The sequence below is a fragment of the Danio rerio genome, chromosome 10 (genome assembly GCF_049306965.1).
Source record: "Danio rerio strain Tuebingen ecotype United States chromosome 10, GRCz12tu, whole genome shotgun sequence".
NCBI lineage: Eukaryota > Metazoa > Chordata > Actinopteri > Cypriniformes > Danionidae > Danio > Danio rerio.
The window spans coordinates 5,607,831-5,632,826 of NC_133185.1; the positions used below are offsets into that span (position 1 = coordinate 5,607,831).

The window sequence follows — 24,996 nt, forward strand, 5'->3', positions numbered from 1 at the left end:
GTGGTATTATTCAAAAGTCTTATAATGACAGGATAAAAACTGTCAAGAAACCGCACTGATTTGCTCCTCAGGCTTCTGTAACGTCTGCCTGATGGCATAAGAGTAAGCAGGCTATGGCCAGGGTGGGTTGGATCCCTTAAAATGCTATTTGCCCAAGACAGATAGTTCCTCGATAGATGTCATTCTGACTCCAACACACCTTTCAGCTGACTTTATGATCCTCTTAATGGTGTTCTTGTCAGATACACTGCTATTCTCATACCAAAGGGAGATGCCATTAGTGAAAACACTCACAACAGCTCCTTTGTAAAAAATTATAGTTGGAGAAATGTTCAAAAACATTGTTCGATTTTGATTAAAGCAGTGGTTCTCAAAATTTTTTCACCAAGTACCACCTCAGAAAAAAATTGTCCCTCCAAGTACCACCATAATGACCAGTATTGAAATACAGTAGCGTAGTAGGCCCAGTAAGGCAGCTACAACTCTGCAGTTTAAAATCGTGACAGATTAACTACTATTATTAAGAATTTTTATTATTATCAGCCACTTTAAACATTATAAATAGTTTGAACATTAACACTGTACTGTGCTTATATGTAAAAAAATAAATAAATAAAAACCTGGAAATGTTGCTTGGACCTCATAAATATAGGCTATATGTCATCATATTCATATATGAACCATTTTTGATCAATTTTGAAATATATGTTGCATGTACATATGACATTGATATTGGATTACTCTGCGTACCACTAGAAGGAAGCCTGCGTACCACTAGTGGTACACGTACCACAGTTTGAGAACCACTGGATTAAAGACTACCAAAACAAACCATTGAATACAGTGAATCAACTTGAACTTGAACTTTATTTACAGAATAACTGTAAATAACTAAGACTGCACTACCAAAAAAAAAACCAGTAAATGTTGATTTCATGCAGAGTTTAAGCTTAACATGTCAAAGAATTAAAGATGATTATGTCTAAATGTTCTTTACCCACTTCCATATCAGGTGTTCTGTTTTATAAAATGGCATATTTGTACAATCTTTCACTGCTTAAAGCTAATGAGCGTGAAATTTCTCATGTCATCTGTACTGTGTCTAATTGGAAGAGCTTGGCAACGTCTGAAGGAATTAATTCAGTGACTGATTCCGGTTACCTGCTGCCAGATAGATGGGGTGCTGCTGAGCCGGACTCCAGGCCTGGATAGCAGTTCGGTTAATTTCTTTCAGCTTCATCCTAAAATGAGGAAGAGAATTCTAATCATTGGATATGTCATATGCTATGATTATTTTAACACTTGTCTCCATTTACAGCCAATGTCTCCCAAACTTTTTGTTATGAAGGGCCAAAAACCAAACTAGATAGAGGCTAGGGAACCGAAGGTAAATATAGCTGCCATGGGTCCTTCCTAATTTATTTAATAATATGTAATAATAAAATTAATATCCTAAAATCACCCCTGATTAAGTATAATGCTTAGAGGGAGATGTGATTTATGCAGTGTAAATGTATAAAGCTCAAAGTATTAGAATTAGTACTCTCTATCGGCTGATCACCATGAAGAGGAATCGGTATTCGGTATCGGCTCCAAAAAATCCTGATCGGAGCATCCCTAATTAGCACTATTTAACTGAGTAGTGCACAACAGTAAGTGTTATATTTGAATAGTCATTAGCTGCTAATGTGATTTCCCTATATCTGCAAAGAATACTTTCCAAATGTGTGAATATAAACCAACTTTAGCTTAATTGTAATGTAATGTAATGTAATTCGTTCATTTTACTGACTCTATATTTTTTACCACACTAATTTGAATATTCAATCAGAATTATAACGCAAGTATGACTTTAAAACAACATTAGCACCATCTAATAGACTGTAAACAATGCTGTACTTTGATCATCATTGGCTGCTAATAAGATTTCACTATTTAAAATTTGCAAAGAATGTTTTTCTGATATTATTTTATTGAGGAGAATGTCTGAATATCTGAATGTAAAGCCAACTTCACCTTAATATGTAATTTTAGTGTCTTCCCTAAATACTGTTATCAATTGTTCTGCTATGACCCTTGTGATCTCCTGAATACACAACGAAACAAGCAATTCCATTGAAAATAAAACATAATGTCAAACAATAGTAAGCCACGAAAAACAAACAAATCTAAACAATATTCAACTGAGGATAAATAATTAACTCTTCAGATACATAATAACACAATACAGCTTGTAGGTTACTGTACAATCAAACATGACCAAGATTAACCGGGACTTCATAATAAACCACAGCTATGAATAATAACAGATATGATTTTCCCAACAGACATGTTCTGGTGAAAGAGATGTGCAGTCTTTAGAGGTAATGTCCATTTAAAACAGATAATACTGTAGCAGAGAGGCTAATGCAGCTATCATTGAAGGATTTTCTCACTTTTAAAAGTGTTTACCTTGTCTTGTCGTGTTTCCAGCAGTCATGCACAGATTCATCCACGCACAAACACGCGCGTTAAAGTGAATTAACAGTTTAACTTTATGATCTCCGAGAGGTTTGTGCGTAATGTATGAGATTTGCCCGGCTGCAGATGGACACAATTCCACGTCCCCACTGCTGTCCATCAACGTGGCACAATAAGCCCCGCCCACTTCGGTGACGACTTCCGGCAACAACTCCCTCCTCCCTGAGGCGACAGATTCCGGCGGAAGGACATTACTGTCTGTAAGTGTGTTTTGGTTTTGTGGCGGCGGTTGCGTGTGTGTGTGTGTGTGTGTTTGAGCTCCTCGAATCTCAGTTACATGTTTTAAGCAGCTTTATATCCTTTAGCACTGTATGTATAGAAATATTCTGTTAACGATACGTAAAACTAGCATATCACATTAAATGACATAATATTCACACAGTGAGTGTATTATAGACAAATTGGCAGTGCATCCATTTCTTTACGTGCAGTATTTTGCCAATACCATGGTACTGTGACAGTTTCAAATGTTTATATCTTAGTCCAGTGCCGTATTCATGTTCCCTGTTAATTTAAATACCTGCCTTTGGGGGATTTTGTAATAACAAATACTTAAAGGAGACCTATTGCCCCTTTTTACAAGATGTAAAATAAGTCTCTTAGAGTGAGCATGTGAAGTTTCAACACAAAATACCACACAAATTATGTTTTATAACTCTTTGAAACTGCCCCTCTTACGCCCTATTCACACGGGGCGTCAGCGTCAACGCTTCCCATTCACTTTGAATGGATGACGTCAGGCGTTGCCGAACTGCATTGTGGATCCGTCGGCGCCGCTTCAGAAGCGTTCCTCGCTGCAGAAGTTGGGACCAGCTTAACTTTTCAAGCGGCGACGGAAGCGTCAGCCAATCAGATCGCTGTATGCAAATACACCAGCTCAGACAGTGGCCTATTGCTGACTGAATTTCATTGGCTGACGCTTCTATGACGATCGTTTCAGCTCCAACTTCAGACACGCCCTCTGTCAAGCGTTGACGCTGAAGCCCCGTGTGAATAGGGCGTTAGGCTTTGAGCCAAATTGTGCCATTTTGGTGACTTTCACTTTAAATTCAAATGCGATAGAGGGGGGCGGAGCTACAAACATCCCTGGCTCAGAATAGCGGCAGATTAAAAACAGGGCTAACATCTCTGATAAATTGAAGATGTCAAAAGAAGTGGCTCTGAAAAAGGCAGTCTTATGCTGCGTTCACACCAGACACGGAAGAAGCGTTAAGCGAGAGTGTTTTACATGTTAAGTCAATGCAAAGGCGCGAATAGACATTCTGAGCGCAATTTGCGTGAATGAAATTGCATGAGTTGTGCACTTTTGGGCAATTAAGGTGCTTAACACGCGTTACGTGTAATTCTCTCGAGTTCGAAAATCTGAACTTCAGCAGACATTTGAGCCAAGTTAACCAATCAGGTGCTTTCTCTTGTAGGAGCGTGTTTATAATGTAGCGCCTGTTGTTGGTGTCCGGGGAAAAAATCCTCCTGCTGACACCTACATCAGTTTATCAAGCTGGACTCGGCTCAGTCAAAAGCACAGCTGAAAGCTTCCATCATTCAGGTTAAGTTTCAGGAGGAGTTTATGAGCTCACAGAGCTGGGTGTACCTCTGAATGGGTCTAGTGGACTCAGACACGGCTCCAAACGTATCAACGCTGTTTTTCAGCCTTCATAAAGCACATAAACACATCTATTTTCTCAATAGAGTGGAGGAACTATGACGTCACCTTGTAGGCTAATCGGCTGCTAGCATAAAACTGGTTCCCTCAATAAAATCCCTTTAGGATTTTCCCATAGGCTTTTTGAAGTCTGCAAATAATAAGCTCTGTGTTCAAACACTGTTCACACTTACACGCTTTGTCCAGCCGGATAATCCTCACACGAAAATACAACTTTGAGCACTTATAGATCTTAAATGAAAACGCAAGAACTGAAAAGCTAACATTAGGCTATAAACGGACTACAGTGCCTTCGAGGCGCTCGCACGCCAGCACCACCCCGCTACAGACACATTTTCAAGCTTATTTTTAGAAATAATGTCCATGACAAAGAGGTAATCTCTCTGTTTATTATATTATAATCCACGCTATATATTATAAACAAATAAATACGTAAAAACACATAGACCTACGTGCCTTTTGGACCGTTTTTACATGGGAAATACATCTGTTTTGCTTTACGGTTGTTGTAAAAGCTATGTATAAATGTGCTTACATACTATTATCATAAGACATGTTTAAATAAGTGTATAGTGCGCGTGCACACAGCCTGCTTACCTAACAGATGACAGAAAGGAAGCATGAGGGACAAGTCTATCAAATGCCTGCAAGCTCCATCATGGACACAGAACAACATTTAATATTCGTTTTTGTCACTAAGTACAGCGAAAAGCAGCCCATACGGTCACATCTGCTATACATTTTAGGGAGGAGTGTAAATATTACAGTTATGACAGAGTTAAATGTGTTCAGACGAAGAAAAAAACGACGAAAAAACACATGATCACATTAAAATGACAGTTAACACGCATGTATTTTTACACATTTATTCACACGTTTGCATTACTGAGAGCAGGAAAGAGACAGGTTGCACTGGTAAGCAGTATCTCCATATCTTTTAATTAAAATAAATGATTTAATCATTTTCCAAAATGAAAAATCCTCTTTTGCAAATAGGAAAAGTTTTAGTTTTTTTACCCAGATATTTTAAAAGAACAAATTTTAGAGCAGTAGTCACAATATCGTAAAACTGTGAAAACGTAATCGTTTTATCCAAGGTTATCATACCGTCAGAATCTTATATCAGCCCATGCCCTAATGCAGTCCAGTTCTCTGGGTCTTCATCCAAACGCACATCACAAGCAACACCATGCACTGGTTCAAAACACTGTAGAAAAACTCCAGGGGCCTCATGTATCAACGCTGCGTACGCACAAAAACTTTGCGTACGCCAGGTTTCACGCTCAGAATCGCTCACGTTTGGATTTACTAACAATGAACTGAACGTGGGAATGTGCGCAGGTCCACGGCAGCTTTCTGGCAGGCGTACGCACATTTTTTGTGCGTGTCTGTTTTATTTCCATTGGCGACTCCTAGAGGCAGTTGTGGCAGTTGCCCCAGGGGCCTCATGTACGAAGACTTGCGTGGAAATCTTACTAAAACATTGCGTACGCACAAAGCTGTAAATGTGCGTACGCAGAAAAAAATTCAGATGTATGAAACACTGCGTACGCCGAATCTCACGCATATTCTTTTGTACATCTGAATGAACGTGAAACTGAGCGCAACATGCACGAGCACAAAACCCCTCCCTGCCTCCTCCCCCGTATGAATATGCTAATGACTATGCTAATGGCAAAACCCAACGAAAAAGCAACGGCAAAATCAAGCAAAAAGAGAAACTTTGAACAGAATGTGAAATGGAGGTGCTGCTTTCGGAGGTAGACCGGAGAAAAGCGGTGTTATTTGCAAGTTTGTTCTCCGGAATTAACAACAAAAGAAAAAAATAGAGTGGGAGTTTAGCTGATACGGTTAACACAGTTGGGTCTGAACATCACACTGAGTGCATTTAAAGAAGAAATAGTGTAGTTTATAACTGAAAAATGTTGCAGTACCTTAAGCAGTCTCAGTGGCGCACCTCATAAGAAGCATGAGATCATGTACAGACATATTCGAGCGTCAATTCGGCTCGAATCCAGCGTCTGATAAATTCTTTATTCTTTTTTCCCCCGCTACATATCAGATTTTGCCCACTATTTATCAAAAGAAAGACAAGTAGGAATCATCAATAAGTTTGTGAATCATATTTTATTTGCACATTTATTGAATGGAAATGTTTCTGATTCACGCATGCAAATTCATCTTCAGATAGTGTCTTTATAGCAATGTGTGTGCGGTAGATTGCTCAGATTACATTGCGACTGCTGCAATTTGCGCTTTAATGTTTAGCTGGTCAACTGTATGGTATGGAAATCTTACATACCTACTATATGAACCCGTCTCATACAGCTGCCATTGCAAGGATCAGACACTTTGTAGAGAAGAATTTAACACAACTGCCTCTAGGAGTCGCCAATGGAAATAAAACAGACACGCACTAAAAATGTGCGTACGCCTGCCAGAAAGCTGCCGTGAACCTGCGCACATTCCCACGTTCAGTTCATTGTTAGTAAATCCAAACGTGAGCGATTCTGAGCGTGAAACCTGGCGTACGCAAAGTTTTTGTGCGTACGCAGCGTTGATACATGAAGCCCCTGATCACTGAACACCTTCATCTGGTGGATACTGGATAACATTAGACAGGATCACTAGGGCCGTAACAATTAGATAATATATAATAGAATTGAATGTAATATAATAAAAAGAATGTAATATTTTCCAAATAATTTATTGCATCCATAAATTATTATTAATCTTCCAGATTATAAATAATGCACGTACAGAGAAACTAGCTAACATGAATGTCTACATAATAGTGAACATCAAACTGAAGATTTCATGTTGGTATTACCTCAAACCATGTTGTTACAGTTGCAATATTTCCTGAGTGACCATATAGACAATTATGACAGTTTGACAATTTATTTTTGTAATTTATGTACCATATATACCTTCATAAAGACTGCTACTACAAAAACACTTTTTCTTCTTACAGAAAACAAATCCTGGACAGGAGGCTGTCAGACTATGTTGCTCCACTTGTGGTGACACATTAGACAGTAAAACATGCTATGGACATGGGGTAAGATGAACCAGTGAGGAAGTTGAGACAATCGCCTTCCCTTGTATCAAGGCTTTGTCATGTGAGCAAACATAATGGAAGTGCGTATCATATCCAGCTATCAGTAAATGAAAGAAACACAAAGGATAAGTGGTAAGTTGTTGTTTAAATGTATTGACTGCAATTTAGTCCTTGCTAAATAAGAATATACATTTAAAAGTGCTGTATGTAAGTTTTGGACTCTTCTAAAGCATAACAATTCCATAATATGTTTGCAGATATTTAAGAAACATGGTGAGTATTCTTGTTTATCTGAATAACAATGCTAAAGTCAGATATTCTGCTTTGAAAATGTGCGTTACATACCGGAACATCTGTCTTTGTTTTGCTCATTCAAGCCATCCGCTGCCAGTTTAGCCAAATATGTTTCAGCTTCCATGATGAAAACCATGTTTTAAATTCATTCAGTCAGGAAGGCTTTTAATGTACGTGTTCACAACCGAAATGTGACCTCCGGTGGACAATAGCAGACTCCGAAATGAGACGCAGATTTAGAGTTCAACGTGAGGTGGTTATTAATTAGCAAATAATATAAATATTACGAATGTAAACATTAGGTGAGCAGGTTACATTGTAACCCTGTGTCTTAACAACACGCTACGTAACAAGATTTGCAGTAATAAGCAATTTGGCTGTTTACACCAGACTAGTGCACTCACTGCACTCCAATGAAATGGTAAGGTTTATGATGGTACGTGTACCGCTAGTGGTACGCGGAGGAATCATTGAGTAATGAAAGAAATAATTAATACAATTTTAATCATTTGATACGTACGATAACTCCAATGTGATCAGCATTGGCTGTTCTCTAAAGCCTACGATCAAAGCGATGTGCTTAGAATGTTTACTTCAGTGCATCGCGTCATCAGCTGCTAAAAATAAATGAAACTGGCGCAGAACTAGTGAAAGAGTGGTGCTTGCAGAGCAGATATGTGCTAGAGAATCCTTAAAAAATCCTTATTTGTTTCCGTTTTTATTTATAATCTGAGTCTGAACGATCATTTATTTTGAAAAATCTTTTATTTAAAAAAATGACCGTATTCTCTTGTTACGTCTGATCAGCTTCATATTTTGTATGTAATATATTTTCGTGGAATGAATATGACTTAATTTAGCCAACCTATGGTGGTACTTGGAGAGACAATTTTTTTCTGAGGTGGTACTTGGTGAAAAAAAGTCTGAGAACCACTGATCTAACTAATACATATTAAACCTTTTTAACATTATTAAAAGTACATCTTGAATCACTGATATGTGTTGGCTTGCACTGAGTCACAGGTCTAAAGTTCAATTTCAAACAGTTTATTTTATATTTAAGATCTCAGGTGAACTATTTGCTGCTGCTTTCTGTAGTATGACAATAAATGGCATGTAAAATGGCATTCAAACTCACATTTTTAGCATTTAACACTAAATGAAGCACATGAGGTGCACCTGAGGTGATCGTAATCAGTTGTTCAACTGCAAGAAATATAAACCATTTCTAAAATATAAATGTCAGGTGTTGGTTTGGACAAAAATGTATATTAATAACGAAAACATTTCTTCTATTGTGTGCCGTTGCTTTAATGTTGAACATGGTTTAAATCAGCCTTTAGGCTTGATAGTTAGGCACACTTCTGTTCTCTTCTGTTCTGTTCTGGGGGTCAATTTTACATACTGCACCTTTAAGAGTCTTACTTAAAACCATAGGTCTCAAACTAAATTCCTGGAGGGCCGCAGCTCTGCGCTGTTTTTTTTCCAACCCTAATCAAATCCAGCTTATCCAACTAATCAAGGTGTTCAAGACTTCTGAAGACTATTAAGCAGGTGTGAGTTGGAAGTGGTTGGAGCTAAACTGTGCAGAGCTGCGACCGTCCAGCAATTGAGTTTGAGACCGTTGCTTAAAATGGTGGAGATTAAAATTTGACTTTTTTCTAAAATAATGTAATTTTTATTATACAAAATTGTAAATGCTTTTAGTTGAACTATGAAAAACACAATCAAAATTAGAGAATAACAATAGCTATGTTTCCATCCAAAAATGCAAATTAACTTTATGTGCAAAACCAGAATGTCGCATAAAAGACGTGCAAATAAAGCAGCGTTTCCATCCAACGAGTCAAAGTGATTTTTATCATCACATGATCTCTTCTAACGAAGTCACATGCCTTTTTTTAAATGCGCATACTGGAATTTGTTCACAAAAAGTCTTTTCATGGTAGTTTATGCGCATCTTGTCTAATCGAATAAAAAGTTTATCCTACACAGTTATGCGCATACGTTTTTTTTTTGCGCATTTTCAAAATCTATGCACATATTGGCGTTACCATCAATCGTTTTTTATGCTCATATCCAAAATGCACATAAAAATAAGTGGATGGATACATAGCTAAAAGTGGTGAAAAAGTACAGAAAATCATACTTAAGTAAAAGTACCATTACTTGCCTAAAAATGTAGTTTAAGTAGAGTAAAAGTATCTGTTGTAAATATTACTCAGAGGATGAGTAAAAAGTAGACCTTTTAAAAGTACTCAAGAGTAGTGAGTATTACGCTTTTAAAAGCGTTACATGCATTTACCTGTAATTTGTGCATGTGTGTGTAAACGTAACACTCTGTAGTGCATCGAGTTATTGCCCAGCAAGCACACAACATAAGACATAAGACATTAACATTAGGTTAGATTTAGGTTGTGATGTCAGGTGACTAAAAATCAATGTCTAGCCAGCGTCTAAGGACAACGGTATTTGTTCAATAACAACATCAAATGACGCTGATATTTGGTTGACTTAAGGTTGTGTTGGAAAGTGACCAAAATCCAATGTCAAGCCAACATCTTAAACCAACGTCAGTTTGGCATCAAATGCTGAAACTTCCATGATTTTTATTCAAAATTATTTGACAAAAATTTTTTTTTTAATCATTATAATTGAACAATATAAATATATAATTATAATAAGTTTTAAGAAAACATCAATTCATATATTATATTATATATTTACCTTCTATGTGTGATTTGATTGGACAGGAATCACAGGACTGATTTTTCTAATCCCCATAGACAAGAAAAAATAAAGTAGTGACTGCAGGTTGAAGAAAAGTAGTGGAGTAAAAGTACTGATTACAGCACTAAAAATGCACTCAAGGGAAAGTAAAAGTACACACTGTACAAGTAAAAGTAAAAGTACCACTGCTAACTAATGAGAGATCACTAGTCTCTCAAAAACATCACAAAAATTTGCCACGTTCAATAATAATTCAAGAAAACGTGCAACAAAATCAGTCATTTAAGTCTCAAATGTCTATATTTTTTCTTTAAGGGACTGATAAACTTCATCTAAATCTCCAATTTATGTTGTTGTCACTCATTATAGGCCAACTATCATGCCACGAAACTACATTCGGAAAACCGACTGGGGCTCAGTGACCTACGAGGAGCTGGAGAAAGCATTCGTTGAGGTGAAGCGTGGGAAATCGATCCGAACAGTGGCGAAAGAAAGAAAGATCGGCAGATCCACACTGCAGAGATACATGAAGAAGGCCGAAGAAAGAAGAGAGAGAACTGTGGGCTACAGAGGAACGGCAGAAGCCAAAAGGATCTTCTCTGAAGAACTGGAGGAAGAGCTTGCAGAAAACATCCGCATAATGTCTGAACGCGTCCGTGGCCTCGCAACAAAGAAATGCAGAGAAATCGCTTTTGAATTTGCACAAAAACACAACATTCCTGTCCCTAACAATTGGGGAGAGCAGAGGTTAGCAGGTAGGTTCGGTTGTGACAGCTTAATTCGGTAATTCAGTCCATTCTGTGTTGGATAACTTGAATGTTTAACTCTTTTAGGTCGAGACTGGCTGAGTAGCTTCATAAACCGCCACAATCTCTACGGCCATCTTACTGAAGCAGCGTCTTTGGAAAGTCATGGACAGGTGACAGAGCCAACATTTTTCACTAAATGAAAGTTCCTGCAGTCATGGAAAAATTGGGCTTTCAGGATTGTGATTTCCAGCCCTGAGAATATAGAAATGTATACAGTCAGTGAGCAATCATTAGTAGTTTATTAGAAATATTCCAGTGTTTATGTAAAAAAGAAACACCATGATATAAAGAGGTAGGCCAATGAAGCTAAATGCTGGCCAATTTAGGCCCTGTCCACAGAAACATGGGTATTTTCAAAACCGCACTTTTGGTTTTGCGGTTTGGCTGTTTGTCCGCACGTGTGGTCCAAACAGTCTGGTCATGTGGACGCTAAAACCGGAGTTTTAGGGTGTACTCACACTATGTACAGTTGATTTGAACCAGGCTGAAGCATGCTTGTCTCCCCCGACGGCCCGCACAAACATTACATTCGGGTATGTGCACGCTGACATCCTCGATGATGTAAGCAATTTCGCTCAGCACAGTGGAGATTTCTTTAGTTATTTTGTTTTAGTCGTTTGGAATGCGGTGACACACAGTCAAATATTTCACCGAACAGATCATCCACTTTTGACACTCATAAACAATCATAAAGTCCTCGTGCTGCAGGAATTAGGAGGTTTGCTGAGGGTGCAGCTGTTGTGCAGTGAGGGGTTTGCGTCTTTAGTAATCTACGACAGTTTGCGTTCATTGAATAGTAATAACGATTAATAAATCCATATGAAACAGTCCCTTAAAAGTCACGTCTCGTCTTTAGTTTCGGGCCCAAGTGAACCACGCTCTGGCACACCTCTTCCAACCGGGCCAAGGCCGCCCTTAGCCAGATTCAGAGCACTCACAGTTGTCAAACGATCCGGGAAACAGGCCTGGGCACAGTTCTGATAGCATAGTGTGAGTACGCCATTAGCATCCTGACATCAGCGTGCACGTTGTCCAAAAGGGCTGGGTTTACTCCAAACACCAAGTGTATCTGTCTGCGGACTGCAAGACGGGGGCATAACATGAAGGGGCATAACTTGTAGTAAGTTAGAGGCGTAACATGCAGTTATCGAGATCCCATTGAACCATGTGAGATGTCACAACGAGATGTTGTTGGCAAGATGGCGGAAATAATTACCAGAGAACATTTTCATCAAATGTTTCCATGAGTTTTCTCCAAATTTATCCACAACCTATTCATTTGATTTATAACTGAGCAAGCAGACAAACCTGCCGAAACAGCCCTACAGAAAAGCTAAAGGATTGCAAAATCAGATCTAAAGATCTAAAGCCACTGATAAAAGGCTGTATTCTAAGCAAATGGCAAACAGAATGAGATCAATGCTCAGAAAACAAACTTTTTGAAATTCATCCAGAAATAGGAAGAAAATCTAATTTATTTTTTTAGACACGATTAGATTGTTTATAGAAGATGCCGCATTGGACACACAAGACTTACACATGAACATTTACTTAAAGGAGAAGAACCACCAAAATGTCAATATTGCAAAAGTAACCAAACTGTTAAACATATACTTGTGGAATGCCCTATTTTTAATGTTATCAGACAACAATTTTTATCTGGACACGCTTTAAATGAAATATTTTACATGTGAATCCTACTAAAATTGTAAAATTTTGCACATGCAATCACAAAAAACACCAGCAAATAAAAAAAATAATCTTCATCAATTTAACAGCACACGTGTCGCAACATGGTCACAACACAAACTGAAAACACACAGCAAATTGGTCACAATACTTGCAAATAAACACTACAGAAATGTTTCAAGGGGACCCAAAAACATGACGGACCCTGCTGAGATATGAATGTGTTATTATGTTGTATAATCAGGATATTAAAACCATTACCATAAAGCCAGATTAGCTGGCTAGCCAGTTCATTTTCAGTTTAGTTTGCATCTGTTCTCAGTTCTCGAACTGAGATCACACCTTCTTTTTAAAATTGTACGTTTTTATACAAATTAAGTGTGAATTAGCTTTGTTTCTCAATATTGAAAATAGCTGCGTTTCCTTATGAGATTAGGCAGATATAAACAGCACATTCTAATGTATAGAAATAAGCGCACAATTTAAAGCTGTATAACCTTTTTTATGTTTGCTGTTTACAACTGCTTTCTTCTTTGACCCACATCTACATTTTCTAGGGCATCCGTTTAAGTCTTGTCAACCATGATGAAATCAAGTCAGAAATCATAGAGAGTGATGTTCCTGCCCTGATCCATGACGCTTCAGAAGAGGAGAGCAACGGAATCTGTCATCCAGACCTGTTAGACGCTCACATATTTCTTACATGATGTTATATGATGAAGCAAAAGGGGTGAGAAACTTTGTGATGCTTAATCTGGTTTCTTGTTGGTTTATGGATGAACTAAAAACAGCTGTAAGAACAGTTTTCAAATTTCACAATTACAAGTAACAGATTGAATTAAACGTAGAGCAGGGTTCATATGGTCATGGAAAACCTGGAAAAGTCATGGAATTTTGACATGGCATTTTTCAGAACTGGAAAAGTTCTGGAAAAACAGAAAAATCCACAAAGTTTTTGGAAAACAGATATCTTTAATTCCTTCTTTCTTGGCCAATCACATACACTCTCATAACTAAAGGTACAGGAACCGTCACTGGGACTGTATCTTTTCAAAAGGTACCAATTTGTACGTGAAGGGCCCATAATGGAACCTCAAAAGTACTTTTTGGGTACAGTTACTAATATGTACCTTTGAGATACCACTGTGGACTCCTTGGGTACACATATGTATCTTTTAAAAGGGTACTGCCCCAGTGACGGTTTCTATATCTTTATGTTTTGACAGTGTACTCTCACATTATTAGTGCGGTGTAAGCATTATCTAAATTTTAGGTAGATATAAATATAAACTGGGCGTCACGGTGACGCAGTGGGTAGCACAATCGCCTCACAGCAAGAAGATCGCTGGTTCGAGCCTCGTCTGGGTCAGTTGGCATCTCTGTGTGGAGTTTGCATGTCCTCCCAGTGTTGGCTTGGGTTTCCCCCACAGTCCAAACACATGCGCTATAGGTGCATTGAGTAAGCTAAAATTGTGTATGTAGTGTATGTGTGTGAATAAGTGTGTATGGATGTTTCCTAATGATGGGTTGCAGCTGGAAAGGCATCCGCTGCCTAAAACATATGCTGGATTAGTTGGCGGTTCATTCTGCTGTGGAGACTCCAGATTAATAAAGGGACTAAGCCGAAAAGAAATGAATATATGAAAGAATAAATATAAATTGAAACTATATGGATTGTTGCGTGTTTTATGATATGCTGTAATAAACTTTAAAAGGTATTGTTTTTTACGACACATGTAGGCATTGCATGAAACATAGCTCATGAAAATTTATTTGAAAGTCTTGGAAAAATCATGGAAAAGTCATGGAATTTTAGTAGTTAAAATGTGTATGAACCCTGGTATAGGAAATAGTACTTAATCTGTTTAAAACTTTATAAAACAATTTTTACAGTTCATCTCACAGTTAATAAGTTTTGCTTAAGTGAATGAGATAAATAAACATCTTGCTTTTACTCATGCATATATATTTGTGTCCAAATGATGCAACAAAAATAAAAAAAACTCCTTAAATCTTTGTATCTGTATATATGTTTTTTTATTTTATAAATATTTATATTTATATTATATGTTCTTCTAGCTGTCTCTGGGTTAAATATAGATGTTCTATGTCTGACAAACAAAAAACAAAATGTTTTAGATAATGAAGAAAGTGCATTTAAAATATATTTAGACCCCTTTATTTTGCTATTTTTCCATATCAGTCTACATTATAGAAAAGGAGATAATATGGTTTGTTTTTACTGCTCAATAAATTGTATATTATATAATATTGTTACGTATTATTCTTTCTCTTAATTTACTCAATACAACTCATGGTATATGACAGTGGCTTGTTCATGCTTAAGGAGGCTAGTAATATTCACCTTAAATGCTTTTACTGTAGTCATATTAAAATAAATAAGACTTTCTCCAGAAGAATGTTCATGGAAATAAAAAGTTTCATGGTCTGGGAATATATGAACAAGAATGGCTAATGATTTTGACCGGTCAAAAGTTTGGCATCAGTATGATTTTGAAATGTTTTAAAATCTGCTTCTCAGGCTCACCAAGGCTGCATTTATTTCATCAAAAATCCAGTACACATTGTAAAATTGTCAAATGATATTGCACTATAAAATGACTGTTCAAAAGTAGTTTATAATTTAGTTTAATAATTTATTCCAGTGAATTTAACTGGACTCTTAAGGCCCAAGGTGTTTTTTTTTTTACATGCATTTATTTATTTCTCTTTGCTATTTGGACTTATTGGAACCTAATTAGAATAAAAAACCTGAGGATCATCTTTGGATTTTTTAGAGAAAAGTGAGACTTTTAGAGAAAAATGATATCCATATATGTGAACTCGTGGTTTGAATTCGCACAAAACCTTTTTTCCTGACTGTTATTAATGCGTTTATAACACATAAATATTTTCTGAACATGTTTTGACTATCAGAGAGTAAAAAACAATATTTTTTGGCCATTTTGTACAGTTAAATATAGTGTTTGGGACATTTCATTTGCTGCAAAACAGTTGCAGGATGACACTGTATGTCTGTAACAAAATATAAAACATTCAATGTATTTTAAATAGCCACTTAAGAGCTAAAATGTGCTGTAAACGTATGTGGCCACTAAGCCCTAGGAGGTTAAAGATGCATTTTCAGCTTAATTACTCCAGTCTTCAGAGTTAATGTTTCTTCTAATATTAATTATTATTAATAATATTATGATTATTATTATTAATGGTAATAGTAATAAAAGCAATAATGACTGGACTAATAATTTATTTAAAACAACAAACATAGGAAAGCAGTTATTTAAACTTGACTTGTAATATAGGCTAATATTCATTAGCATATGAACATGTACTGTGCTCCTTACAAGCACGCGTCAACAATGACAAATAAATAGAACGAATTCGAATGATGTTACGTCACGGGACAGCAGTTTAGAATTCCATCAGAGTGACAAACGAACGAGTACAGTGAACAGTGATTTAACGACTTTAGCGACTTGTTTTGCATCTCAAATGGCAAATAACACGTCGACTGTGTTTTTTAATCGAGTTAAAACGATCACGACTGACTTTGTCAACGATAATCATCAAAGTGACACGATGGCTTCTCGTACACCTTCTACCACGATGAGAAGTCCAACAGGTGAGATGAGAGTTCACAAACACGATGTATTTCCACGTAAAATGTAATAAAAAGTAAAGTTAAAATAATAATTATATATCGCCACTTAAGCTTACCGACTTGAGAGGCAAATATGCAACCAATCGTGATTGTAATTGCTTCGTGTAGTTAGAGCAGTAGCCCTGCTCTCATTATATGGTATTGACATTCTGGCTTTTAAAGTTTCTCATTTTTGAAGTTTCAACATTTTAATGTCATAATTTTTCACATAAACCCACTCAGTAATTTTCTTAGGTTTTGTTTTTGATGGATAAATATTTGTGCTATTTCAGCAAACTGAGTGAGAATATTATATTTAAGTCTTTATTTTGTGCAGATTTTATTAAAACATGTCTATAACTCTGTTTCTCTTCCTGGGTTGCAAGAGCAAGATTTTCATTTGGATTTCTAAGACTTATTGTTAAATGTTTTGTTATAATTTACTCACAGATTTCTGAACCGAAGATCCAGAGCAAGAGAAATTGTTCACTTTGAGTTTGATGATTGCTAATGGAAAGATGAAAATAATGTTGATTTATTTTCATTAGTTTTTATTTTTTTTTGTGGAGGAGAAGTGTAAGAATGTAGATGTAGCACCCACTGGCCAAAAAAAGGCCTACAAACAGTTGAAGTCAGAATTATTAGCTCCACTCTTTATTGTTGTGCCCAATTTCTGTTAAACAGAGAGATTTTTTCAACACATTTATAAACATAATAGTTTGAATGACTCATTTCTAATAACTGATTTATTTTATCTTTGCCATGATGACAGTACATAATATTTGACTTGATATTGTTCAAGACACTTCTATACAGCTTAAAGTGAAATTTAAAGGCTTAATTAGGTTAACTAGGCAGGTTAGGGTAATTAGGCAAATTATTGTATATGATGGTTTGTTCTTTAGACTATTGAAAAAAAATATAGCTTAACGGGGCTAATAATATTGTTCTAAGATTTTTATTCTTGCCAAAATAAAACAAACAAGACTTTTTCCAGAAGAACAAATATTATCAGACATACTGTGAAAATTTCCTTGCCCTGTTAAACATCATTTGGGAAATATTTTAAAAAGAGGGGCTAATAATTCTGATTTTAACTGTACATCAGATTAAACATTGTGATGGTGAATGTTAAATAGCTCAAACTGTAACTGGTAAAACTCAAAGAATATTTACTCAAAAATGAATTATTATAATAGTTTGCATTTTGTTTGAGCAGGAGTGAAATGTTGATTTTGCAAAATGTTTGCTTGTAGGATTTCTTCCTTATGTCTAGGCCCACACGGCGTCTGCACACTCATTATTGATTCAGTTTATTTACTTGTGTAAATGTAAATTTATTCAGTTTTTAAATTAATTTCAGTAATATCGTTGACTAATGTGAAAATATTTATATGATTTATTTACAATACAGTTTGTACAGTAATATTTTCTGTCATTTAGTAAATAAATTATATGAGAGACTTGCTTTGTTTGTAACAAATGCTTTTTGCATTGTAAACATTAAATACAAGTTAAAAATGTGTTACTTTTTAGTTCTTATATTAAGATTTTAGTTATGATAGTCCCAAAATCATTTAGCAAAAATCTGCAGATTTTTAAACAAAATTCTGTGCAGACATAGCAGAAAGTGAGCGCAGATTCCGTCTGGCCCTATTTATGTCTAATATGGACTCATGACTTACGGACTATTTATCAGGTTGTATTTGTCTTTGCAATTTCACGTAATTTTAGTTTTCAAACATTTTCTATTATAATTGTACATTTTATTTTTGTTGTTTCTTGTGTGTGATTGTCTTGATATGTCTACTTACAGCAGTTTGTCTATTTTAAACCTGTGGTTAAAGAGTTTTCTAACATTTCCCTGTTCATTTTCTTTACTTTAGAAAACCCAGAGAAAGGAAGGAAAGGGAATAAAGCCTCTGCTTTCTTTAAGAGAGCATGGAAGGCTGTGAAGCGCCCTTTCCTTTGCTGTGACCGGAGCAGAGTGGTTCCCTTTGAACCACGGTCAGAAGTCGACGATTTCGAGCACCTGCCTGTTCCAGGTCCTTCCAGGACCGTCGCAGCACATGCAGACCTTGAGCCGGTGTGGCTGCCAGGCCAGGTCTGTGAAGATCCCCAGCTGTTGAGTATTCCGGGCCCCTCCAGGATCAATGCAGATCCGGCCCGTCCTGAGTCCTCGACGGCCCTCACAGGTCATGTTGACCCTGAGCTTGTGCGTCCGCCAGTCCAGGTCTGCGACCGTCTTGAGTCGTTAGCTGTTCCAGGAACATCCAAGATCAAGCCAACGACCATCGCAGATCATGTTGACCCTGAGCAGATGCGTCCGCCAGTCCAGATCTGTGAAGACTCTCAGTCGTTGAGTGTTCCGGGCCCCTCCAGGATCAAGCATGATGTGCTGAATGCAGATCCGGCCCGTCCTGAATCCTCAACGGCCCTCACGGGTCATGTTGATACTGAGCTGCCAGGCCAGATCTGTGAAGATCCTCGGCTAATCAGTGTCCATGGCCCCTCCAATATTAAGACAATGACGGATGCAGATTCGGCCTGTCCTGAGTCGCCTCCGTCTGTTCAAGACCCCTCTAAAATTGATGGGACTGATGGTGAGTCCTCCTGAATTTGGTTCATTTTATTTCTGCCATCTGTCATTTTTCATGCTTTGTTGTTTTTAGCTTAAACATCAGACAGTGTCACTTGTTGTACTATTGGTTGTGTATTAATTATTAGCTGCAGCTCTGCTCATGGAGATGTTTCTGTTTGCTTTCTTCATTTTAGAAAAACCCAAGAAAGGAAGGAAAGGGAAAAGAGTCTCTGCTTTCTTCAAGAGAGTATGGAAGGCTGTAATGCGCCCTTTCCTGTGCTGTGACACAGATAAAGTCCAGCATCTTACACCACAACCTGAGCCAAAGCCAGAACCAGAGCCAGAGCCTGAGGATGAAGCAGTGCCTGTTAAAGTTACGCCTGGAATTGCAGATCCAGCTGACCCTGAGTCAGTCTGTCTGCCAGGCCAGGTTTCTGATGAACCTAACAAGCCTTTTGATCTCACTGTTGGTAAGTCATCATTACCTTCCATTTCCTGTAATTCATAATTAATATAAATGAGTAATTACTTTACTCCTGCAATTCTTATGAAAGTTACTGCTCATTGCATTAGATCCAGATTCAAAGTATAGGAGTCGTTTATTTGATCCGTTTCACATCAGACAATCCAAGTAAATCTCCCTGCTCTTTTTCTGTGTGTTTTTCAGGATCTGTGGTGTCTCATTTTAAAGTCAGAAACATGATTGGACAAGGAGCTTTTGGCCAGGTGTATTTGGCGTCTGACGTATCAAGTGAAAAAGAAAAGGTAGAGAAGTATTTCTAAGATTCAAACAATATTTTTATCCAGATTATTATTAAATATGAATAAATTATAGGCGTCAATTTGATGTTTATTCTGAAAAATGTACCATTTTTTTTTCTTGCAGGTTGCCCTGAAGTATATCATCAAGCAAAGCCATGACCGTTATCTCAAGATTGTAAGTTGAACAATTTACACATCAATGAAAATGTGCTGACCATTAATTCATCCTTCACTTGTCCCGTACCTGTCTGGACCACTTGAAACTGAGTTCAAAAGCAGATATGGTGGAAACAAGTAGCCACTGACTTTCATCGTAGAAAAAGAAAATACTTTAGAGAGTCAATGCTTAACAGGTTTTCAACATTCTTCAAAATATCTTCTTTTGTGTTCAGTAGAAGAAACCCAGAGACAAGTTTTGAACACATGAATGAAAATAATTTGTAACATAAATGGAGATAAAAATGATCATTGCGTCATATCCCCCATAGCCCCTTGTAAAGCAGTCTGCATTCATTTCTACGCTCAGTTACACGTGGAAATCGGTGAAATTATGTAACGTGACTTTTGCAGCATGGGATGTGCTTTATTCATCTTTATTCTTTATTCAAATGCTGATTTATTTAACAGTGCTGAAGAGAGTGTGTGCTGTTGTGTGTGTGCTCAGCCTCAGAGACGGACAGAACACACACATGTAGAGTCCCCTTTAGCCCAAACTGCATGACTAAATGCTCAAATACATGCACAAATGTGTCAAAACATGGAGCTTAGTGATTATTTACATAAACCTAGTCTGTTATGTAATAAATGAACACAGAGTTCTGAATGAACAGGAAAGTGTTCACAAAAGTTCACGAAACACCAAAACACATGTTTTTTAGATGTTGACAGTCAAATAAGTGTCCCACACTGTTATAAACACTATTAGGACACGTATATTTTACTAAAAAGTGAAATTTTGCTGTTTTTGCGTTATTTCGAACAAATTCGTTAATCCAGTTCGAAATTTTGAAGCTGCATCACAACGATTAGATCCTTAAGTGTATTTCAGCATGTAAACTGGATGTCTGTACCAGCGGTTATAACATGATGTCTTTGACTTGGTTCAAACCAAGTTCAGACGGCAGAGAGGCATGTGTCGTCAGTGTTGCGTTTATAAATGTGCTGCAACGAAGGTTTTGTTTTCAATTCCCCGCTATGAGAGCACACTTGGACTCACGTGTGGATTACAGTGGTCTGCTAACACGCAACAGAAATATATATGTAAGGAACATTTTTACCTGAGAGCTTTTCACATCTGGAAATGGTGAAATACAGATTTGCTGCTCGTCTCCTTTTAAAAAAGACGCAGTTCCAGTTATTAATGATTGTCTAGTCTCGACAGATTTGGTAAGTGAGCGTTCAGGGGTCTTTGTTTGTTTATTCAGACAGCAAAGTTAGCTCGTATCGTCAGCAGTACTCTTTCCATTTTTAAATACGGACCTTAGTCAAAATTATTTAGTTACTAAGTTTATTGTAATATCAATACAATATTATGAACAGAAAGATCCGCTGTAAATGCTGCTCTTGGAATGTAAACACCTTAATCAAACTATTACCGTCGTGTCGAATTTTCGCCGCATTTTGTTACAGGATAGTTTATACACACACTGCTTTCTAACCCTACCTACCAAGTTACCGAGAAATGTGGAGGTTTTTTCTTCTCCCATTTCATTAAAACTACACTCTTCCAGCAGTTCCTCGCATCCAATATTTCATTTGTCATGGGGGGCAATGTTCCTGAATGAAAGTGGAAGTGCCAAACTGAAGTTAAAGCCGACAAATGGATAATTTGCCAAGTTTTGCCTCAGTAAAAATCAGCGCGTGCCTGAACTGAAACTCCCTTTTTGACGCAAACCCTTCCCTCCTTTTCTGTCTCGACACTCCCACCTAAACAAAACTGGTCTCCACCGCTTTCCTGATTTTTTTCAAACTAGAGGTGTGAAAACACCCTGCTGAAACAGGAGTTTTGTGGCCCTTTAATTAAACCAAAAAAGACAAGGAAGGAATCACTCATCGCTCTTGACTAAATGATTTAGTAGCTTTAATAAGACTGTTTCATTTGGATATTTTTATTCTCTTGTATTTTTTATATTTGTCTTCATAATTAAAAAAAGGTTTTTTGTTTCTTTGTGCCATTCTGCTTTGGTAATATCTTTGAAATCTGTTGTTTTTTTTCTAGGATGGTCATTCCAAACCTGTGCTTGCAGAAGTGGCAATCATGCGTAGGTTGATGAAAGCTCCGCAATGTCCGAACATCATCAGATTACATGACTGGATTGAGAATGAGAGCGAATGCATTCTCATTTTGGAGTACCCAGAGTCATGCCAGACTTTGGGTCGTTACATCAAAAAGACATCGGACATGGATGAAAACAAAGCACGCCGGTTAATGCGTCAGTTGGTCCAAGCTGTCAAGTTCTGCGTTGAACGTGGAGTTTTCCATGGTGATATACACTCGCAGAACATCCTGGTGACTACACCCCAGTTAGAGCTCAAATTGATCGACTTCGGTTGTGCTTGGCCAGTCACCCGTAGGCCTTTCTTCAGCTATAATTATCAAGGTGAGTGGGCATTTTGTGTCAAGTGTCTTTGATCACAGTATTGCCTGATGAAATGACTGAATTCTGAAAATGTCTCTCTTACAGGAGCTAGACGTTGCACGCCAGCTGAGGTTTTAATGCATCGCAAATTCTCCCCTACCATGGCAAATGTCTGGGCGATAGGCATCGTGCTGTTTGAAATATTGCATAGACGGTTGCCCTTTTACGACAGACCAACGATAATGGGTGGAGGCCTTCGCATGGACCCCACCTTATCTTCAGGTAAGCACAATCTTAGCCTCAGTGACAGAATAAAATATGTAAAAAGGATTAAATTTAAGGGTTACAGTAGATATTAAAGTTATTTAATTGTGGATGTTTTGTAACATTTGATGTAGTAAGATTTAAACATGAATCTTGAGTATGCAGACATATTTCACACTCTCTCTGTGACGACACTTTTCAGCATGCAAGGACCTGATCTCCCAGTGTTTGGTCCGCAATCCAGTTATGCGAATACAGTTACATCAGGTTGAAGTGCACCGGTGGTTCAATACAACGAGCCCAGATGCTGTGCAGCAGTGACACAAGAGGAGGTAGAGCAACACACCGAGCACAAAACTACATCTCTATATTCTGTCTTTGGTTCTTGCTATTCCTGTTGTTTCCTTTTTTGTTCTTTTTTGTCTTATTTGACAGCCCTTCATATCACTGCTTTAAAAACTTTGTGTTATTTCTGCTTCTTGTTCTTCATTTTAGAACTATACAGTTGCCAAGAAGAGGAAAGCACTATTAAGAGCACCAGAAATTATTATTATTAAGTTATTAATTACTCCCTCATGTCATTCCAAACCCTTAAGACCTTACTTTTCTTCAGTGTCAGTTCATGGCGTGTGTTTGAGAGAGCTCTGTCCTGCACTGTATGCGTGACGCACTGCTAACATATACCTGGATGTGCCCACGCTTTGTTTAAATGAGAGGAAGTCGCGCAGGCCTCTGGGTTATGCCAAGTGCGACACACACACAGTGCAGTACAGGACTTCTGTAGTTATTATTTTAGTTTTAATATTTTTGTGTTTTTCTTTCTGCATAAAAGAAGTTTCACTTCAAAATGACAGCAGTAGCTTTAAACCCCTGACACCTTCCTCTTATTTGAGATGAAATCCGAGAACTCTCTGATCCTCCATATACCTCAAGCATGCAGAGACGTTCCAGAAAAGGAACCAAAAACTTCATCAAACCATGAGAGCTCTGTCCTGCACTGTATCCGTGTCGCACTGCTGACGTTTACCTCGGATGTGCCCGTGTTTTGTTTAAATGAGAGGAAGTCGCGCAGGCTTTTGGGTTATACGTCAGCAGTGCGACACGCAGTGCACTGTGCTTTCATTTTGGTGTCATTTTGGACACCTGCAGCTTCTCCATGATGGACGTCCAGGGTTCTCCAGCCCTGACGCCTCGCAGCTCTGCACAAGAAGTTTGGCCAGAGGAGAAATGGTCGTGCCCAACTGAGCCTGGTTTCTCCCAAGGTTTTTTCCTTCACTTTAGTCAATTGGTGAAGTTTTACTCTTCTCCACTGGCTTGCTCGGTTTGGGACTTGTGGAGCTGCGCTTCGATGGATTTGCTCTTTAGTGTTTGGACTTACAGCAGTGAAAATTAAACCACGCTGAACTGAACTGAACTTCAACTCTGAAAACTGGACTGACACTGTTTTAATTTACTAGAACTTATATGTTGACACAATCTACATTAGAAATATTAGAAATAAAGATAAAAGGGTCAGAGAGCTCTCGGATTTTATCTAAAAGGATTTAATTTGTGTTTTCAATATGAACTAAACATGAATATGAACTGACATGAGGTGAGTAATTAATGACAATAATGGTGATTAAATACTGCAGCTCTGCACAAGACCTTTGGCCACAGGAGAAATGGTCGTGCCCAACCGAGCCTGGTTTCTCTCGAGGTTTTTTTCCTTCACTATTAGTGAAGTTTTGTTCCTCGCCACTGTCGCCACTGGCTTGCTTGGTTGGGACTTGTGGAGCTGCACGTTGTTGGATTTGCTCTTCAGTGTTTGGACTTTCAGCAGTGAAGTTTAAACCACGCTGAACTCAACTGAACTTCAACTATGACAACTGGACTGACATTGTTTTAATTTACTTGTATGTTAAGCTGCTTTGACACAATCCACATTGTAAAAGCTCTATAGAAATGAAGATGAAGATTTCATTAGGAAATCCAGTGCTGTCATAGTTATCTCCTCTAAAGTGTCATCAAAGATCTGCTCAACTTTCTTTCTACCTCATAAATGACTTGGTGTTCTGTCAGATTGCTGTATAATTGAGTTGTTTGAATTGTTTTGTAATGAATTGCTTGTATATATTGTTGGCTAATTGTTCAAATAAAATCTTGTGAATCAAACTGAAGCCCTACTCATCATTTCTGTGAGTTTTTTTAAATGCTTTCTTCAAGAGTTCACACTTAGCTAATGATTGATTATAAGCTTGTTTGGCTTATTAATGTGAAGCTTAGAATATTTTTCAGCTGGGCTTAAAATACACTTTTACTAGTTTTAAAATGCATTTCAGCTGTGCTGAAAATATACTTCATCTGAACTCAAAGTATACTTCAACTGGGCTTATACTATACT

General features: G+C 37.5%; 3 protein-coding genes across 36 annotated transcripts in view; 2 read left to right on the forward strand and 1 right to left on the reverse strand.

Moving 5' to 3' along the window:
* sec31a (SEC31 homolog A, COPII coat complex component) overlaps positions 1 to 2,631 on the reverse strand; it is a 43,447-nt gene extending 40,816 nt beyond the window's left edge. For all 34 annotated transcript variants that reach the window (XR_012385786.1, XR_012385784.1, XR_012385783.1 and 31 more), the window contains exons 1-2: positions 2,452 to 2,631; positions 1,162 to 1,241 (exon numbers count right to left, since the gene is read on the reverse strand). Coding sequence is in view for 24 of the 34 variants with exons in the window: in XM_073913491.1 (XP_073769592.1) it covers positions 1,162 to 1,240 (79 nt within the window). In the remaining 10 variants the exon portion in view is untranslated. The remainder of the gene's footprint in view (positions 1 to 1,161; positions 1,242 to 2,451) is intronic.
* A 53-nt stretch (positions 2,632 to 2,684) lies between these two features.
* On the forward strand, positions 2,685 to 14,397 carry zgc:113274. Its single transcript, NM_001020495.2, has 5 exons — positions 2,685 to 2,720; positions 7,158 to 7,376; positions 10,638 to 11,023; positions 11,102 to 11,187; positions 13,324 to 14,397. Exons 3-5 carry the CDS (start codon positions 10,648 to 10,650, stop codon positions 13,471 to 13,473), a joined length of 612 nt encoding a protein of 203 aa, NP_001018331.2. The 5' UTR covers positions 2,685 to 2,720; positions 7,158 to 7,376; positions 10,638 to 10,647; the 3' UTR covers positions 13,474 to 14,397.
* Positions 14,398 to 16,092: 1,695 nt separating this feature from the next.
* Positions 16,093 to 24,772, forward strand: LOC110438839 (uncharacterized). Its single transcript, XM_068218563.2, has 9 exons — positions 16,093 to 16,409; positions 18,314 to 19,030; positions 19,203 to 19,478; positions 19,676 to 19,773; positions 19,895 to 19,945; positions 21,989 to 22,370; positions 22,455 to 22,631; positions 22,816 to 22,945; positions 23,109 to 24,772. Exons 1-8 carry the CDS (start codon positions 16,280 to 16,282, stop codon positions 22,932 to 22,934), a joined length of 1,950 nt encoding a protein of 649 aa, XP_068074664.1. The 5' UTR covers positions 16,093 to 16,279; the 3' UTR covers positions 22,935 to 22,945; positions 23,109 to 24,772.
* The last annotated feature ends 224 nt before the right edge of the window (positions 24,773 to 24,996 follow it).

What these genes read in the sequence shown, in the direction of transcription:
- LOC110438839 (XM_068218563.2), top strand. Translation starts at nt 16,280, where the DNA reads ATGGCAAATAACACGTCGACTGTGTTTTTTAATCGAGTTAAAACGATC. An exon ending in CACGATGAGAAGTCCAACAG is followed by an intron (nt 16,410 to 18,313) that starts GTGAGATGAGAG and finishes TCTTTACTTTAG; the next exon opens with AAAACCCAGAGAAAGGAAGG. An exon ending in TATCAAGTGAAAAAGAAAAG is followed by an intron (nt 19,774 to 19,894) that starts GTAGAGAAGTAT and finishes TTTTTCTTGCAG; the next exon opens with GTTGCCCTGAAGTATATCAT.
- zgc:113274 (NM_001020495.2), top strand. Translation starts at nt 10,648, where the DNA reads ATGCCACGAAACTACATTCGGAAAACCGACTGGGGCTCAGTGACCTAC. An exon ending in GGGAGAGCAGAGGTTAGCAG is followed by an intron (nt 11,024 to 11,101) that starts GTAGGTTCGGTT and finishes TAACTCTTTTAG; the next exon opens with GTCGAGACTGGCTGAGTAGC. An exon ending in CTTTGGAAAGTCATGGACAG is followed by an intron (nt 11,188 to 13,323) that starts GTGACAGAGCCA and finishes TACATTTTCTAG; the next exon opens with GGCATCCGTTTAAGTCTTGT.